Source organism: Salvia splendens, chromosome 20, assembly GCF_004379255.2.
Source record: "Salvia splendens isolate huo1 chromosome 20, SspV2, whole genome shotgun sequence".
Classification (NCBI taxonomy): Eukaryota; Viridiplantae; Streptophyta; class Magnoliopsida; order Lamiales; family Lamiaceae; genus Salvia; species Salvia splendens.
The window spans coordinates 11,448,878-11,465,592 of NC_056051.1; the positions used below are offsets into that span (position 1 = coordinate 11,448,878).

Genomic DNA, 16,715 nt, shown 5'->3' on the forward strand with positions numbered 1-16,715 from the left:
TTTCGGTAGGTGATAAGGCCCATTTCATGTATCGGTTTAGAGGTAAAATGTACGCTGCTTGATCGGTTTTATCGCGCAAAGCAAGTGTTAAATGTGCAGAAATGCCGCTTTACCAAGGCAACAAGGCCAAACTGATCAAGCAAGTACAATAGGCGGAAAAGGCCAGAAAGCGGGGGAGTTGATCAAGGGAGGTAATCAATAAGTCAAGGAGGGGACCACTGGCTTCCAGAAGAAGGACATGAGAGGCAATGAGCTGGATGGTGCGCATCATTCTGTTAGCAGGGAAAACGTTCTAGAAAGGGACACATGCTGATATATGAGACGCAAGGACGGAGCTGAGTCATGAATCTGTTACTGAAAAGCTTCGTCATTCTAGAAGGAAAGCACGTAGCAATTGATGAGTCGCTCACTCTCAGCGTGAGCAAATATTCCCTGCCAAGATCATTATCCAGCTGGAGGTCGCTGCCGAGCTTATAAATAGAGGATGTGCCACCACGCAAAAAGGAATCAGATCTTTTACTTTCCGTCTTTAGTTTAGTTAGTTCTCTAGTTTAGTCCAGTCCTCTAGATAGTTTAGATAAAGCAATGCTTAGTTAGAGAAAAGGGCGACCGAAGGGAACGCTACAGAATACTCTATATCAGTCAGCGTTGTCTCAAGTTTCCTGCTGAGGATCTTCTCGGTTTTCTTACTTTCGTATTTTCTGAAGTGTTAGCTTAGTTTAATTTCAAGTTGCTTTGTAGTTAAAGTTTTGAGCTTTTTGTATTCCACTTGTTCGCTGCACTCGTTTGGATTCTGAATATAAAATCGAAGTTGTTCTGTTTTCGTCATCGTGTTTACTGTTCTAAGTAGTTAATTTCATTACAGTCTGAATTTCACTTGACCTAGTAGTTAAAATTCCCTTGAGCAAGTAGTTAGTTACTTTTCTGTCTAAAGTAAAATCAGTAGTTAAAAACTCCCAAAGTTAAAGCGTGGCAGCAACCAAACTCCTATTCACTACGCACACACTCGATACACTAGTTTCTCTGTGGGATCGACCCCGAACTTGCAGCTTTACAATTAAAGTAGTGCACAATTAGGAGTTTATAATTTACATTGGTGGCGTGCGAGAGCGAGATCAACTTGATCAAGTGGCAACGACATTTGCTAACTTATCCAACCGGTTCAGTTATCTCTTCCATATAACTTGAATCAAAGAAACCCCCAAGTCGCATCCGCAGGTCCGCCAGTAGGGCTTTTGACGACCGAATCTAGCGGTCAAGCATTTTTCATGCAAGTGGATCGGGATCACTTTCCCATCCCATCTCATACTTGACCAAGGTCGACACATGGGATAATCAAGCTAATTGGAAGCTCAACACTCCCGCCCAACGAAGAGCCATTGAGGCAAACCCTATTCAAGGGTAGTTTAGGAGGAGGAACATTCCTTGCCGTACTCCCGCCTTCGACACTGAAGAAGACTCCGCCTTCGACGCCATCTCAAAATTATCAAGAGGGGGCGGAGCATTCACAAGCTCAAAGGAGTGGGGCACCGCCACGTGATGAAGAAGAAGAAGAAGACGAGGGGGAAGTAGAGGGCCACCGCCGCCGCACTAGAGCCAACCGTCATCGCGGAAGGCGGAGTTCCAAGTGAACACCTCCGCCCAACTAGGAGATATATTCTCCTACATGCAAAACATGTCCAACAATTGGGACAAATGATGGGCGGAGCAACAACAAGAGAACGCCTTCAACTGCCAAGGATGGGCGGCACAAGGCGATTGGCGAACGGCGGAGCAAGCCTTATGGGAGACTCAATAGCTAGAAGATGTTCATCAACGTCAACAAATAGCCAAGCTCCAAAGGATGGCTGCCGAGGCTCACGAGGAACGCCAAACCATGAGTGGTGACGTTACCTATCTCATTGGCGCCTTTGATGACCTCAACGCTCGTTTCCATCCTCCTCCTCCTTAAGATTGAAGATGAAGAAATCAAACTCATGACTTTAAATGAACACTTGTATCATATTTACTTTTATTTTTTTTATACAATTTATTTTTAAGTTTGAACATCTTTTCTTTCAGTTTTTGAAGTTGTTTTTGGTTTAAGTTTAGTTTTCACGTTATTGGAATTTATCGTAGGTTCTGGACTCTTCCCAGTGACCGCTAGTGCTTGCGCAGCGGCCCGCTGGGAACGCACAGGAATGTTTCTGGACTTTACCCAGCGACCGCTGCACACCTCCAGCGGCCCGCTAGCCATTCAAAGTGTTCCAGCCGCGAATTTTCTAATTTTTCGAATTTTTGCTCCGTCCAACCTCTACACGAAAATGTCAAGGTATCTTTTATTGCTTTCTTAGTTTACTCACGTCCCTACCGACTCTACAAACTTACTCTACACTTGGTTGTAAATAAGTTTGGGGGGATAAAGTCGTAAACCGTGAGCTTAGATTTTTGTGCTTGTTTTTGTATTTTTTTTGAAATTACCGAAGGTGAATCCATGTCATGGACTTAGCATGAAGAACTTAGAAACACGCATGCTTAGGGACACATTAGACCAAGTTGCCAATGATATGAAGTTATTTTCATCTTTAATTAAGTATGGCTTGACATTTTGATTTGATGGTTTGGTGAAAATGTGCATAATTAGTGAATTGCTTGTTCGCCTTGAATCATGCTTATACCTTGTGAGATTTGAGCCTTAAATTCTTTCTTGTGTGATTTATCTGCATTCATGTATATGTTTCTAGAACTTGCTCTTAGTCTGCTTAAGTTTACATAGTGTTTAAGTTGATTTAGGAGGATGTTAGGCCATCTTTTCATAGCTACTTTTATATTCAAAATTTTTGACCCTTTTTGAAAAAATTCTTTATCCCTTTGGAGCCAATTTTGAGCCTTTAAGCCTTTTCTCTGGAAACCAAATCAATGGGGATAATTCCTTAGGTTAGTATAGTTATTTTACTTTATCTTTTGTTAAGGAATTGGAGAGATAATAGGAAAATATCTAAAGTGGAAAAGTAGTGTGCTTAGTATTATAAAAGTGCAAGTTTTGAAATAAAGAAATTCAAATTGTGCTTGATCTAGAAAGGATGTCTATGTTGTAAAAAAAAGAAAGAAAGGTTGTGTGGAAAAATAAAGAAAATCAAATGATTGGAAAGTGAGTTGAAGGATGAATAAATGTTAAAAGTGTTTTGAGTTTATAAGAAAAGTGAAGTCCATTTTACTCTACATGAGATTTTATTTTTAGCCACTTTTTAGCCAAATATTCCTCACCTACCAAAGAGCCTACATTACAACAAAAAATAAAGACCTTTGATGCTTAATCACATTTAGTAGAGGAGTGATTAGACTTTGAGCAAGCCTTTGGTAAACTTTGCATGATGCATGATTCATGATTTGAGTGCTTATACACATTACCTTATACACTTTGAGAGTGAGAGAACAATTCCCATTTTTGGAAGTTTGCCACATGTGAGTCCGTGAATTCAAGGTGTTCCACGAGCTAATAATAAAAATGCACTAATAAGCCTTGGTTGATTTGATTGCGTTAATTCATGCTTGATCTTTCTTTTCCATACATTGAGGCAATTACGACGTCTAGTCCTTGTGCATTCCGTGCGTCTATTATTGTGTCTTTTATGTTTTGTTCGAGGACAAACATTAATTTAAGTTTGGGGGAGTTGGTACGCTCGGATTTTGCACAGTTTTAAGGCCTTTATTTGGTCCGTTTTTAATAACAAAATCACAATTCATGTCTATATTTCGTATGTTTTATCCATTTTAATATTTTCACGTGTTTTGTGAGAAATGTGCATATTTGAGCCCAAAAAGAGAGTCAAAATGCAAAGTTGGAAATTTTGAACTCTTCAAGACGTCCAGCGGTCCGTTGGCGCCCTATACGACCATGGAAGCCGTGCATCAAAGTTTGTACCTGCAGCTGGCTTCAATCAATATTCTACCTATTGGGATGATGTCCAAAAGCTTTGAAACTGTCACCATTCTCTTCTTCAAGAGAGATAGCTTCGCATGAGTATCTTACACGTCTAAATCGAAATTCGGAGGAGAGAGTTATGGCAGTTTTACAGAAGTCGGGCAGTGCAGAAGCATTCCACCCGACTGGGTGACTTTTGGGTCACTTATTCCACCCGGTCGGGTGACTCACAAAAGGCACGACGGGTCCAGAGACTTTCACCCGGCCGAGCAAAGTGACGCATGATAGATTTTATGGTCCTTTTTCTTGGGATTTGGGCCTAAACTATATATACCCCTTTTTCCCATTTTATTATGGTGTTTTTGATGAAATTAGAAGCTTGAGAGTTGTTTCCTCTTTGAGGATTTCCTTCCAATTCTTTGATTTCTAGGTTGCTTGTTCATCAATTGATTCAATCAAGTATGGTCAAGTATAGGTATGCATCAAAAGTTTGTGAATCCCTTTGAGTAGTGGAGCCATTAGTTGAATCTAGCATGTTGAATATTGCTTAGTTGTTTTCTACATCAATGGATTTAGCTAATATCATTCACACTTCTTCATCTCTTGTCTTCCATCAAATCATTTTGGATCTAGTTTTTGAAGGCTAGATCCACATTATCCTTTTTGTTATTACTCTGTGCTTTATGTTTAGTTGCTAGGTCAAACATCATTAAGGGTATAAATCTTGGGTTTATGGATCTAAAACTACATGGATCCATATCATTTGGTATCTAGAGCCTAGTACCAACTAGGTGTTTGATCTATTGTTTCTTTGACTTTTCTTTTAGCCTTTGTGTTTCCTTGTTTTAGCCTATATGTGATTGCTGATCGGATTAACCTATTTTTGTTGAATTGATCTGAAATTTTATATGAAGTTACCTTGATATGTTAGCTATGTGCCTACAAAAATTCAGCCAAAAATACTTTCGTTTGCCTATGTATCTGATCGATTGAATACATGTGCCCTATTTTTGCATAGTTGGGGGAAAAAAAGTGAAAAATCATACTCTATATCAAAATCTGACTTGTTGGGGCTATTTTTATCCTTGAATTACACTCAAAATTGAAGCTATACACAAATTTTCATCCATTTTGGGGTTGGGGAACCTTACAAAAAAAATTCCTAAAGCTCAGTCCATGTTTACTACATTTCCAGCTTTCATATATGGCTTGTGTGTGTTTTGCTTAAGGCCTTGAACCTACTTGCAACTTGCTAGTATGTGTTTATGTATTATGTCTTCTTGATTTTTGTTTTCCAAGGGGTATACCTTGATTGATCCACCTCAAGCACCTAAACCTCGGAATTGGGATTGCGAGTGTGAGTGAAACCATCTATTACTATATTCTAAAACCTTCTTCCGAGTGATATTGGGGAGTGACTTTTGGGGGGGTTGGGACATCTTGGTTAATATCACCTTCTTAAATCTTATTTTCTTTATTTTTCACTAACCACACTTGGGCTACTCCTTAGTGTTTGACTTATTTGAAGGGATTTACTTTATGCCTCCTCGCACCCGGTCCAACAAAATGGTGGGGACAAGTACGGAAGGGGGGGATACGAGCATGAGCCATCCTACACCCGAGAGGGATCTATTGAGCATGATGTCTCAATTGATGGCGGATCTCAAGCGTGATCTTAATCAAGATATCCGAGAAGAAGTGAAGGAATTCGAGACCCGATGGACATCCAATCAAAACACCTTGGTAGTAGCCTTAAAGGAGGTTCGTGCATCAAGATCCGTCACTCATAAAAGTGACCATCTACATCTTAAAGCTTTCGAGATAGAACATGTAGTGTCGAGGGGCAATGGAGACTATAGGGAGTATGTTGGCAAGGAGTGTGGAATGAATGGTGATGATAGAGGTGACTATGAATCAAGGTACCATGAAGATGGACTTGATAGGGGAGGTAGTGGGAAAAGAGCTTCAAATCCTCATGGAGAGTAGCATTCTAGGAGGGTGAGAGATCATGTTAGCCATAGGGGTTTGAGAGGCCAATTGAAGAAGAAGTCCCACATAGAGCTTGGTTGAGGCCTACTTATCGACATGGTGGTGTTGACATAAACCAAATGGGTATCCCATCAACTTATTTAACTACATCTCCTTCTTTCCATTTCTCACATGAGTTTCTTAATGTGTATGGAAATGTCTCTTCTTTGATGAGCTTAAAACAAATTAGTGGAGAAAAAGAATGAAAGAGAGAGAAAACGCTTGAGAGTGAAAGTGAGTCTACAAAACCAAGAGAGTGTGTTAAAAGCCAATAGTGTGAGGTGCAAAGGTCAAGAGAGAGTGGTAGGGGTGAGAGAAAAGAAAAATACCACATGAGAGAAAAACCACAAGCACAAGTGAGTCAAGGATGTTTGTTAGATTCTAAGGCCAACCTTGTGTGGGCACCAAATGGGCCTTTACCTCTTGCCCTTGGTGAGGAAAATAAGTTCTTACCCACTAACACTTCTTTTATGTCTTCTTGTGATGATGACTTGGTAGTGAGCAAAATTGAAGACATGGAAGTGAAGCACCAAGTGGTACAAGGTTTGGAAACTACGCCCCCGGAGAAGGATCAAGAGGAACGTGGGCAAGTGGATGAACTCCTTGGCAAGTGGATGAACTCCTTGTCCAAGGTTCAAGTGCACTATCCTTGTCTCCTTGTGATGCTCCCTTAGACATGATTGTATTAGAGAGGCCCATTTATTTTGATAGATTTACCATTGTTGACTTGTGTGATTTGTGGCCTCAAGAGCTTAAATTGTTGAAGGCTAATTCTATCTATGCATCATATATTGACACTTTCATAATAAATCAAAACATTGGTAGACATGACATTTCACTTGTGGACTCTTGCATAAATATGGAAATGTTTCTTTTGGATGCTAAGATTCCTGAGCTTTCGATTGTTGTTGATTGCAAGTTTCTTGAGCATGTTGTTGGGGGTAGTAGGGCCAATGAATTTGACATTGTTGAAGATTTTAGAGCTTGGTATTTTCTATGTTTTTATGGTAAAATGGTAATGCCCTTCAATGGTATTGGAATTTTCTATGGGCGATTTGTGAAGGATTTTCCTACTCACGTGTCCTTTGAAGGTTGTGTTGTGATTAATTGCATGAGAATGCATTGTTCTCTTATTAGTGATCTTGTTTTAAAATTGTTGGAGGAATCGTGTAAGGCCTATTTTGATAAGAATCTTATGATGATGATTATGCCATTGCACAAGTTACATATGCATGATTTTGTGCTTATTATGCATGTTGAGTAGAAAGATTTATGGATACATTGTGCATATACTTTTGACCACTTCTTGAAATTGTTGGTGCAAGTGAGTGAAAACCATTGTGATGAACTTTGTTTGTTGACTGATAATTCTTCTTGCAAGCTTGATGTGGGTTGTAGTTCATATTTTGGAAAGAGTGATGCACTAAATTATATTGTTTGTGATTACTTTGTGAGGGAGTGTTCTCCTCAATTTAGCTGGTATGCTTTGGATTTGTTTGAGCATTGGCTCGAAGGATATCTTGATGAGTTTGAAGTGTTTTGTTATAAAGATCCTTTTTTATACTCCCCTAGCACTTTTGTGAATACCAAATATTTTGTGAAGAAGTTAATAAATATGGTCCTAAGTAGTATGGGCAAAGTTGAGAGCAAAGATGACAAAGTGTTTGATGCATATGTGTCGTGGCATAATCTTTGCTTTCATTGTATGACAATCAAGCCGTTCAATGGGGTTGGCATGTTTTATTGTCTTTTTGTCAAAAACTTTGCATCATATGGTTTTGTTTGGGGCTTCAATGATAAAGGATGCTTAGTTTTTTGTTTCTCAATAGCTTATGTATTCGTTTTGAACTTGTTAGAGCATGCCGATCGTCTTGGTGTGGTAACATCTTTGAGAGCCGTTAGTGGTCTTAATATTTATCATCATACTTTGATATTTAATTTGCTCTCGTTCTATTCTCTAGGTTTGCAAAATCCGGATTTGAGGACAAATCCTTTCCAAGAAAGGGAGGATGATACGACCATGGAAGCCATGCATCAAAGTTTGTACCTGCAGTTGACTTCAATCAATATTCTGCCTATCGGGATGACGTCCAAAAGCTCTGAAACTGCCACCATTGTCTTCTTCGAGAGAGAGCTTCGCGTGAGTATCTTATACGTCCCGATCGGAATCCGGATGAGGGAGTTATGGCAGTTTTACAGAAGGCACGGCGGGTCCAGAGACTTTCACCCGGCCGAGTAATTTAGCACCCTAAAATCCACCCGGTCGGGCAGAGTGATGCATGATAGATTTTGTGGGCCTTTTCTTGGGATTTGGGCCTAAACTATAAATACCCCTTTTCCCATTTTATTCTAGAGTTTTTGATGAAATTAGATGCTTGAGAGTTCTTTCCTCTTTGAGGATTTCCTTCCAATTCCTAGTTTCCTAGGTTACTTGATCATCAATTGATTCAATCAATTATGGTCAAGTATAGGTATGAATCAAAGGTTCGTGAATCCCTTTGAGTAGTGGAGCCATTAGTTGAATCTAGCATGTTGAAGATTGCTTAGATTTGTTTTCTACATCAATGGATTTAGCTAATATCAAATTCACACTTTTTCATCTCTTGTCTTCCATCAAATCATTTTGGATCTAGTTTTTGAAGGCTAGATCCACATTATCCTTTTTGTTAGTACTTTGTGCTTTATGTTTAGTTGCTAGGTCAAACTTCATTAAGGGTATAAATTTTGGGTTTATGGATCTAAAACTACATGGATCCTTATCACGCCCAGAGACCGCTAAGCCAGTACGGGCCCACTCCGGGAAAGTTGTGCATGAAAGGAAGAACACGCCCAGCGACCGCTACAAGGGGTTCGGAAAGTTACGGGATGATTTCCAGCGGCCGTTGAAACAAGTGCAGCGGCCCGCTATCCAAGAGGTAGAGACTACGGATCAACCCACAGTGAACGCTGACCAAGGTGCAGCGGCCCGCTGGGAAAAAGTGGCGAGCAGAATTTGCCCTACTTTCTCTCCAAGACTTACCATACTTTGCAACCCTTTTTCTTATTTGAAGAGGGGCGATTTCTCCCCTATAAATACCCCCTCAAGCTTCATAAAAAAAAGATCTTCTCTTTTCAAAATATTTCCAGAGCTTAAAAGTGAGAGTACTTCATAGTGCAAGGGGTTGAAGAAGGAATCAAGAAGATCATCAAGGCTACAAGGATTCAATCTTTGGGTTTTATTGCTTTAGTTCTTATGTTTTCATTGTCTTCCCTACAATCTATGTTTTTGGTTTATTCAATCATGTGTAACTAAACTCATAGGATTCTAGGGATGTGTTAGTAACGACTTTGGTTATACAATTCTGTTTTCTAATTAATATCCGTTTTGTTCTTACTTTGTTTTTACTTAAGTAATTGGATAATGCTTCACGTTTGAGTGACACATTTTGTGATGATTTAATATAACTTGTTGCATGATCGTAAGAGGAGGTTGGCGAGTTAGATCCACTTAATAGACATTACAATTAGTTTCCCTTAAAACGACACTGTTAATTGAGAGTGAGGACTTTACAAGGGTCTTAGGAGCTTTTATGAGTTACGGATATAGGATTGCAACCCTAGTGTTAGTAATCAACGTTTGCATCACATGAGCATAAGCTAGGTGACTCGTTCTATCAAAGTAAGAACTGTATTAGGCTGTTGTAGTTGGAATTTGTATAACCATAACTGTGAACACATCCCTGGAATCCCCTTATCTCTTATCTTTTACATCCGTAATTTATTTGCAATTAGTTGTTTACTGCTTTCAAGTGTTCTTTCTGTTCAAAATTTCTCAAAACTTTCGGCTTTCCAAATAGTAATTGACTTTGAGTAGAAGGTAGACAGTCTGTGATTATTTTCCCCGTGATCGATATTCGGTACGGACCTTTTGCTATACTAAATCTACTCTGTATACTTGCAGGTATTTATAGTGCTAATAAAAAATGCATCAGTGTGTTAAGTGTTGAAGAGAGAAAATATAATTTTTATATTAATGTGAGGGAACTTTTTCCAAAAATGAAAATGTGACATCTTTTGTAGGACTAACTAAAAAGGAAAGTGTAACATCTATTATGGGACAGAGGGAGTACAAAAGTAGGTCAAAGTTTATAATTTTTTGAACAAATAACATTTTATTATTATTTATTATTTCTACACAATTTCTTATCGGTATTCATTCCATCCTTATTTATATATTATATGAAAGGGATGTGATTAAATGCAAACTCTAAATATGGTACAAACTCCAAACTATTATTTGGACCGTTAGAAAATGTCAACAGATGACAAAATAATAGCAACTAAAAATTTCAACACAGTGTCAACGGTTGATGTTGTGTTGACATTTTTTTTTTGCTATTATTTTGTCATCTGTTGACATTTTCTAACGATCCAGATCATAGTTTGGAGTTTTTATAATATTTAGACTTTACATTTTATCACTACCCTGAAATGTATGTAATCAAATATTTATGTGTTTTACCATAGGATTTCCAATCCTAATAGCATTAGGCAACAGGACAACCATCTTAACAGTTTAACCACAGCCCAGCCACAAATTTCTTTTGCTACATTATTAGCCCTTCTCATAGCCAAACCAAAAATTCCTCCTGTCATATCATCAGCTATTCCCACAGTCCAGTTACAAATTGCCACAACCCTACAATAGCTCAAACCATCCCATTTTAATTCATTTTTATTGACTCACTTTTATTAATTAATTTTTGTGTGGAGTAGTGAAATGTGAGGAAAATGGATAGAAAAAATGAAATGGTAGTAGGGTATTTAATAGAAGAAAAAAATACGGCTCGGTGGTCGCCCGACGCGCAATAGGTGCCGAGCTCCTCTCGGCCTAGCCCTTGCTCTCGGGCTCCCCTCCCCTCCCCCCATGGCTCGGTTGTTGCAATAGGGCCCTTCCCACCGCCGTCCCGCTAGGCGGTGGCTAAGGCCCTATTGCTAATGCTCTAATATTACTTGCCAAATCCTACCTCCGTCCCATAATAAGAGTCACATTTTGCCATTTCGCTTCGTCTCATAATAAGAGACGCATTTCACTTTTACCATAAATGGTAAGTAGACCCCTCATTTGACCAACTTATTACACTCACATTTTATTATAAAACTAATATATATAAGTGAGATTCATAGTCCACTAACGTATTCAATACACTTTTCTTTATATTCTTTAAAACCCGTGCTTATACCAAATGCTACTTATATTATGGGACGGAGGTAGTAATATATAGTGTGTGTACTTTGTAGTAAATATTTTACAAAGGAGACTCAATAAAATTAATTTTATCTAAAATCATAAACATTGGTCTAATTTGGCATTTGTCTCAAACTTTAAGTTTGGTTGCAAAAATCATGTACTTATTACTTGTAGTGAAATTGTTATGAATTGAAGAAATATTGATTTCATGAGAAATTCACTACAAAGACTAAGTTAATGATTGTTGAGACCAAATTAAAAGTTCATGTAAACTACAAATTTTTGCTAAAGTATGTGATTTTAGAGACCAATACTTGTAGCATTGGCCTTTCTTATTCCCTTTTAACTTTAATTTTATTTTGGAGTGGAAAGACAAGTTTTACCATTTTGGATCATCCACTAAAATTAGACTAATTCTAAAATTGGAAAGTTTTAAATCAATATTAACCTACACCTCATCCTAAAATTGGACACCATAATCCACTAACACTATTTCCACATGTTTTCCATTCTCCTCTCTTACTTTACCAATTGTGATTAAAACCCGTGTTATTTACAATTTTATATATTTTTTGTGGAAGAAGGTAGTATGATTTATTGAGTAATTGACAAATGTTGTTGGATAATGTTTCACGATAAATTCAAGGAATATTATAGGTATTTTGAACGTGTATATCAAGAAGAATTACAATTTATATTTATCAGAATAATATCAGTACTAAGTGCCTAATTATGAAATTAACGTTCCTTCATTTACAAACAAGAGAAATTAAAACTAAGAAATAATACAGCTTGGGCCTAGTACACAGAATTTAAAACTAAAATACTTTGAGCCCATAAATTTCATCCAAGCATACTTTTCTTCGGCCCACTTTAGGGAAGCCCAAATCACCAAATTAATCCTCCCACTTTCCAAGGGCTATTTAGGTAAACACGTGTACGAGGGTAATATAGTAATTTTAACTCATGCCCTCTTCTTCTTAACACGCTCACTCTCACTTGCTACTTTCTGTAGATTGAAGAACTCTGTTCCTCTCTCTCGCGTTCTTTTCCTCTCTAATGTCTTCATCCATCAAGATAGGTAACATGACCACCAAAATTGTGAGGCTCAAGCAAGTCGTCACCCGCTGGAAATCCAAGAGCGCGAGGACCAACATTGCCTACTCCTCATCCGACTCCGATTCCGACGAACCGGCGGCTCCGAACCGCCGCACTCCCTCCGGCTACGTCGCGGTATACGTCGGCCTGGAGCGCCTCCGGTTCGTAATCCCTACCCGGTTCCTCAACCTCCCGGTCTTCGTCGCCCTCCTCGGCCAGGCCGAGGAGGAATTCGGCTACCCGCCCACCGGCGCCCTCACTCTCCCCTGCGAATCCGCCTTCTTCTCAACTATCCTCCGCCTCCTCGACAAGGACGAGGAGAAGTTCTGCGCCCTAACCGTCCACGAATTCGCTCAATTCGCCTCCGAATCGTGCAATTGGTCATCCTACAAATGATTTTCCCCAACAAGCCGTGCCGTTGCGCCATTGCAGAAGAAATCTAGGGTTTGAAATTGAAATGCTCTTTAATTTCAATTTTTACTTTTTTAAGGGAGATTAGTGCTTTTTTTGTCTAATTAGCAGCCCTTTTGTTTTGCTTTTAGTTGAAACTAATTTTAGATCATCCTTGAGGTTGCTCAATGCGATGCCTAGTGTTCCGATTCCCTTTTTTATTTGTTAAAGGGATCGAGATCCCCAATTTTTGTACTTGGGTATTAGTATTAACTAGTTTTAACCCACGTGCGATGCACGACGAAATATTTTTTTTATCATACGATTTTAAATTGTTAATTGATTAATTGAAATGAAAAACAATGATGAAGAGACTATATCAAGTGTTGACATTTTAAAACATTAATTTTAGATTGCAAATTAGTTGAATGAAATTAAACACAATATCATCATATAAAAATTATAAACAAAAAATGCATATGCTAACTATGAATTACAAACTATAAAAATTTGGAGTGCTCTGATTCACATATATACATGAATGAGGATCATCTAAAATAACATCATTTGATTATATCCGAGAAGAAAAAACGAACCCACCTACGTCACCTGTAAAATAAGATTTCAATTATAGTAATTACAATATTAATTTAATGTAAGATATTATAAAATGTTCCCTTTTAGATTGTAAATTAACTAAACAAAATTAGAAATAATATCATCATTTAAAGAATTGTATATACTAACTATTGAGTTATATAACTAAAACATACAAAACTCAAAATAATTAATAGCAACAATTAATTTAATATAATTTTTTAAAATTAAATGGCAATCTTGTAAATTTCTCTAAAACTCCCCTTTTATATATGTTATACAATTTAAAATTTAAATATATTAGTTCTAACTAATTCTGTGTTTGTTTTATTATGAAACAATTCAAAATATAGAGATGATATCACGTTCTTAATCAATCATCAACATTTTTAATTATATTAATCCATGAATTTATGTTGAATCCATTGTACTACAGTACTAATTTGATAAGATTTATTTTAAAATGTACATTTCAATTAATTTATTATTTGATGCATGATTATTTTACATGTATATATTGAGTTAATTTATTTTATTTTGGAGTAGTACTTATGTACCTATTTAAAATAGTATAGCTTTTATCAATGATGTTATACTAAAAAATCAAATAATTTTGTTTTCTCCACGAATATAAAATTGTAACTTCATTATTTAAATAATGTATTTGAAATAATCTTAGGTTTTAATGCACAAGATCAAGGTTTGATTCCGAAAATAAATTGGTAGTATTGCAAGTTTTAAAATTGGACGATAGCTTTTCAAACCTCAAAACGGTTTTAAAATTGTATTTTGAATTATAAAGCGCCGACACAGAATAATATTGTCACAAAATTGTGTGTAATCCTTTTTGTATTCTGTATCCATTTAAATTAGTACTATAATTTATCATAGTCGAGCTTCATTACATTGCAATATAGTGACCCTAATACACTAAAAACTCAAACCGTGAAACCTAAATCCTAAACCCTTAACGTTAAAATATAATCATCATGACCAACAAATGAGCCAAATATAAATAAAACTCTCCCTCCGTCCTAGTTCAATTTTACGTTGTTAATCACGTTAAAACAAACTTTAATAATAGAAAAAAATAAAAAGAATATCATAACTTCATGTTAAACAATATGAAGAGTATTGGAAAATATGGAGGGAGTGAAAAACGTGATGAAAAAAAAATATGTGAGTGGATAAATTACCAAATGTCATATATTTATAGTCCAAAAAATAGAAGATAACTCCTCAAAACTTTTTCACTTTCTTCACCTATTATTAAAAATTTTAAAACCTTTTAATTTCCCAAAAATTAAAAACTAAGCGTTACTTAAATGTTATCAAATTTTGGAAAATGAATGACAATAAATGTATAATAAATTTTGAAAAATGAAATGGAAGGCCATTGAAGCAATATCTCAGAATTTACTTTACAACCTTTCGGTTAATCCGCATACTCATACAACAAAAGGTCGTTATTCCTCATACTTATAAATACCAATCAATGGCAATATTAAATGTCTGTAAATATCATTATGGATTTTATATAATTGCATAAAATACTTCAACACCAATGTTGAGACTTTAATATCATGGGGATATTGAAACCTCAATCAAAATTCAGTATAAAATAATCACAGAATATGTATTGTTTGTCTAAACGAGATATACAAATTAAGTAGTCACAGTTACATTGGAATTTATACATATTATGTAGCTTTTGATATTAATGACATTATACTTAAAAATCAAGTCATTCAAGTGATTATTCTATAATTATTTTTCAAATTATAACTGAATCCACGAATACAACGTTGTAATCTTTAATCAAATTTTAAAGAATTATTTCGTTTCTAAATTTGAAACCTAACAACAATTTGAATTCGATAATTATAGGGATGGTTCCATAATCATAAGAATAGATTGTAACTGATTTATATCTATCATCATCTACAACAAAATATACGAAATAGTATAGTCAAAATATGAAAATATCATGGCATTACAATTTTATACTATAGTATAAATTTATTTCTAAATTTATTAGCTTATTATCCTAATTAAATCCTTAAATTATGACACTCTTCTAATGAAATAAAAGAAACATAAGCCGCCTGCAATCTCCATCTTCTCTTTATACACTCTTCCAATGAAATGTCCCTCTTCTCTTTGTACAATCTTCCAATGAAATAAGAATGCATAAGCCGCATACAATATCCCTCTTCTCATCTTTTACTCACCATTCAAATCTTCTGGAGGAGTGTTTGTCGTTGCTCTCTATAGATTTCTTTCTTTCACTTACCTTTTTCTCTTTCCTCCTCCTCTTCTTCTATACGGTTTCATGAGGGAACAAAAATATTGACGTTGGAATGCGATGCCATGAAAAAAATAACGTTAGTAAACAGTGTAACTCCATTATGGAGCTGCATTGCTCAAAAACCCATCGGCTACAGCATTAATCATTTTTGTTGTTGAAGTTTTTATAGGAAGAAGCTATTTTTCGAATGAGTATTTATAGAGATTTGCTTTGTTTCTGATGACTCTACGTATTTTTGTATTAATTAGGTAATATGAAAAGATGAGTCTCTTCGCTTCAACAAATTAACCTTCTTATTTCTATGTTAATTAGCATTGATAGTATAATGAAGATTGTAGAATGAAAACGTCTACTCTCTTCTAGTGTTACAATATTTATAATAATAATTATAATAGCATTGATTGTAGAATGATTGCAAAATTAAAAGTCCAGAGCCTTTGTCCTAGCGGCAAGGAGCTTAGACATTATTGCATGAGGTGCCAAGTTCGAGCCATCTTGACACCAGTTGTAATTTCCTCCTATCTATAGTATATGAGTTTATTTGTAATTTCCTCCCTTATATAGGAGTTAATTTTATATATAAAAAAAGATTGCAAAATTAAAACCGTTTGATTCCTTCTATTGGTAAAATTTTTTATGTTATTTTATTGTAATATGCATAATGGTCATGATGATAGGAGTTATTTTTTGGCAATTAATATGCAATAATGACATATATTTATAGCAATTGATTTGAATTGTATCCATTACTTCTCAATTTGTAACGACGCTAATATTAAATAGTGCTACAAACAAATCAATTATGAGGAAAATAAAAATAAATTAGTATTAGTAATTAAATAAAAATGATATTGATTCATTCACTCTTTTAGCACCGTTCTATATAAATAAAATCGTGATTACAATACCCCTTACAAAAATATACCAAATAATTTTGTATTATAGTTAATCATTATTACAGCTAGTTATCAAAATAAATTAAATTTTGTAAGTTAATTGGAAGAGTTAATTCATTTTATAACTGAAAGTTCAAGATTCACGATTTGTGCATCAATGATGATTTATATTAATGTTTGTCTACAAATTAAGGCAAATTTAATTATATTCCCACACCATTAGCGGTTACGTCAATTGTGGCCATGGAATCCGTTACATGATTT

At 35.9% G+C, this 16,715-nt stretch overlaps 1 protein-coding gene across 1 annotated transcript; it reads left to right on the forward strand.

Moving 5' to 3' along the window:
* The first annotated feature begins 12,248 nt into the window (after positions 1-12,248).
* LOC121781477 (auxin-induced protein X10A-like) lies at positions 12,249-12,656 on the forward strand. Its single transcript, XM_042179213.1, has one exon. The coding sequence runs from the start codon at positions 12,249-12,251 to the stop codon at positions 12,654-12,656; it is 408 nt and encodes a 135-aa protein (XP_042035147.1).
* The last annotated feature ends 4,059 nt before the right edge of the window (positions 12,657-16,715 follow it).

Bases quoted from the DNA above. Each gene is read 5' to 3' on its own strand.
- LOC121781477 (XM_042179213.1), top strand. From the start codon at position 12,249: ATGACCACCAAAATTGTGAGGCTCAAGCAAGTCGTCACCCGCTGGAAA.